Genomic DNA, 2,384 nt, shown 5'->3' on the forward strand with positions numbered 1-2,384 from the left:
TACATCTTATTTTCAAACATTCAGTCTCGAGCTGCGGGGCGGGAGCCTGGGGCCGGAAGCCGCGGGGCGGGCGGCGGCACTCCCGGAGGTAGCGCGGATGTCGCGTGCGTCCGGTCGGTGCGTCGGGCTGCGGGAGAAGATGGCGGTCTCCACAGTATGCAGTATACAGTAATGGAAAGAGTTGTACTCATGCTGAGAAATGTGAATTTCACTTTTAACTCAGCTACTGGCTTGCCATGACCTTGAGCGTTAAAGTTCCTCGTAATTTTCGCTTGTTGGAAGAACTTGAAGAAGGACAAAAAGGAGTAGGTGATGGTACGGTTAGCTGGGGCCTTGAAGATGATGAAGACATGACACTTACAAGGTGGACAGGCATGATTATTGGGCCACCAAGGCTAGAATAATTGAGGAAAGCTGAACAGTGGAGGAAGTTGCCTTTGGAATGAGCCTTAAAGGACTGGCTGGTAGGATTTCAGAAGGTGGTGATGGGGATGGAGAACATTCCAGATAGAGAGGAGAAAAGTGCTCTGATTTTTCCATAAGACATGTGAGGAAGGAAATAAAATCCTGATGGTTATTACGAAATATTGAGTATCGTTTTCCCTGTGCTGTACATTTTCTAGAGAGGCTGATGTGCATGTGAGTGGAGAACGACAGACCAGATGATTTCCTTGACCTTTAGTCCTGTTTAAACCTCTCCAGGTCCTGGGCATATTATTAATATATGTTTGCTGATAAACTTGGATGAGTTTTATCCAGCTGTTTCTTTTTTAAAATATTGAAATATTTAATAATATATGTATAAGATTGTTGTATACATCTTAAATTATGGTAGTTTAATAACCCAGACCTGACCTCCACTTGGGAGAACTCTTACTTAAGGGAGAGGAAGCTGTGGATCAGTTGGGACAAATTATGAAAACAGAATATATAGCCTGAAAGTAGAATGTGGACCTAAATACCCAGAAGCACCTCCATCAGTTAGATTTGTAACCAAAATTAATATGAATGGAATAAATAATTCCAGTGGAATGGTGGATGCACGGAGCATACCAGTGTTAGCAAAATGGCAAAATTCATACAGCATTAAAGTTGTACTTCAAGAGCTAAGACGTCTAATGATGTCCAAAGAAAATATGAAGCTTCCACAGCCACCAGAAGGACAAACATCCAACAATTAATTTTAGTGGATTTAAAACTTGTCTTAAATCAACAACCTTCTATTCATGTTAATGTCTTGATTAAATATCACAATGCAAAATACCCACACATTAAGTAAGATAATTCCAGCTGGTAAACATGACCTGGACATCTGTAAGAGTATATTTAATACATGTACACCCATTATGTTTTCAGGTAACAGGAGGAGAATTCAGCACAGTTTTTTTTCTTGTTAAGGCGCCGTCATTTACGCATGAACCTGGAGTACTCAGAGTGGAGCTCAGGTTTCCAGGTGGAAGAACAGCGAGAAGTGTCAGATGACTGTGCAAGCAGATGTGTTTCTGAAGAGAAAGCTCAAGAAGGAAAACCCAGAACGGCGTGCTCTTGCTTAGTGAAAGAGCTTCCGTTGAAATTGTCTAAAATAGCAGGTACAATGAATATTGTCACAAAATGTGTTCATTTTTGAAGCGGTATAGGTGCTGACTACTAGTAGTATCAAAAACACGTTCAGGATTGTTTTGATACCTGTATTTATAATAAAATTGTTGTGGGGAGGTGGACGGATTTCCGTTACAAGCTGTTCCTAGGTGTTCCATGTACCAGACGTAGTGAAGAGTTGTTTACAGTCTTTGTTGGACAAACCATGCATTTACATTTAAATGAAATCAACAAAAAGGAAATAGATGTATGGATATGTGATTTTGAGATTAACGTTAGTCTTAAATTGTAAATAAAATGTGGAATGTGTCCTCAGGAAAAAAAAACAAAAAACATTCAGTCTCCCAAAATTCCTAATATCAAGCCAACAGGTGCATATCAAAAAGAATGATTACTTGGTGAAGACAGCATAGTAGTTCCTGACCCTTCTCCAGTCTAGCTGGTCTACTCCCAGCCTCCTTATTTCTATGAATTTTACCGTTTCCTTCCAATTAACTATGATTTAAAATAAGATAACTTATCTCTAATAATAGCAAATTAAGGATTCTAATACAAAAACTGACATCAGGACCTTAATATTTAGTATATGGCTTCAGGTGAACAAAGGAAAGAATGGGATATGAACCAAAATTTCAGTCTTTTGGTTCATCTCAACCCAATAACCAATTACAAGTACTCCACTTTTCCAAAGTTATGTTCCTCATAACCTACTCTTGCTACTGATTTGATATCCATAAATGGTTATTTGGTAGCAATCATAAACAAACTTAAAATTTAAGGTAACA

General features: G+C 39.0%; 1 protein-coding gene across 1 annotated transcript; it reads left to right on the forward strand.

Moving 5' to 3' along the window:
* Nucleotides 1–236: 236 nt before the first annotated feature.
* On the forward strand, nt 237–2,024 carry LOC309799153 (ubiquitin-conjugating enzyme E2 variant 2-like; the record flags this gene model as incomplete). The annotated part of the gene is made up of 2 exons (XM_082612147.1): nt 237–315; nt 883–2,024. The coding sequence occupies 2 exons, from the start codon at nt 237–239 to the stop codon at nt 1,179–1,181; spliced, it is 378 nt and encodes a 125-aa protein (XP_082468273.1). The 3' UTR covers nt 1,182–2,024.
* Nucleotides 2,025–2,384: the final 360 nt, after the last annotated feature.

Source organism: Mesoplodon mirus (assembly GCF_964341445.2).
Source record: "Mesoplodon mirus genome assembly, chromosome: 3".
Lineage (NCBI taxonomy): Eukaryota > Metazoa > Chordata > Mammalia > Artiodactyla > Ziphiidae > Mesoplodon > Mesoplodon mirus.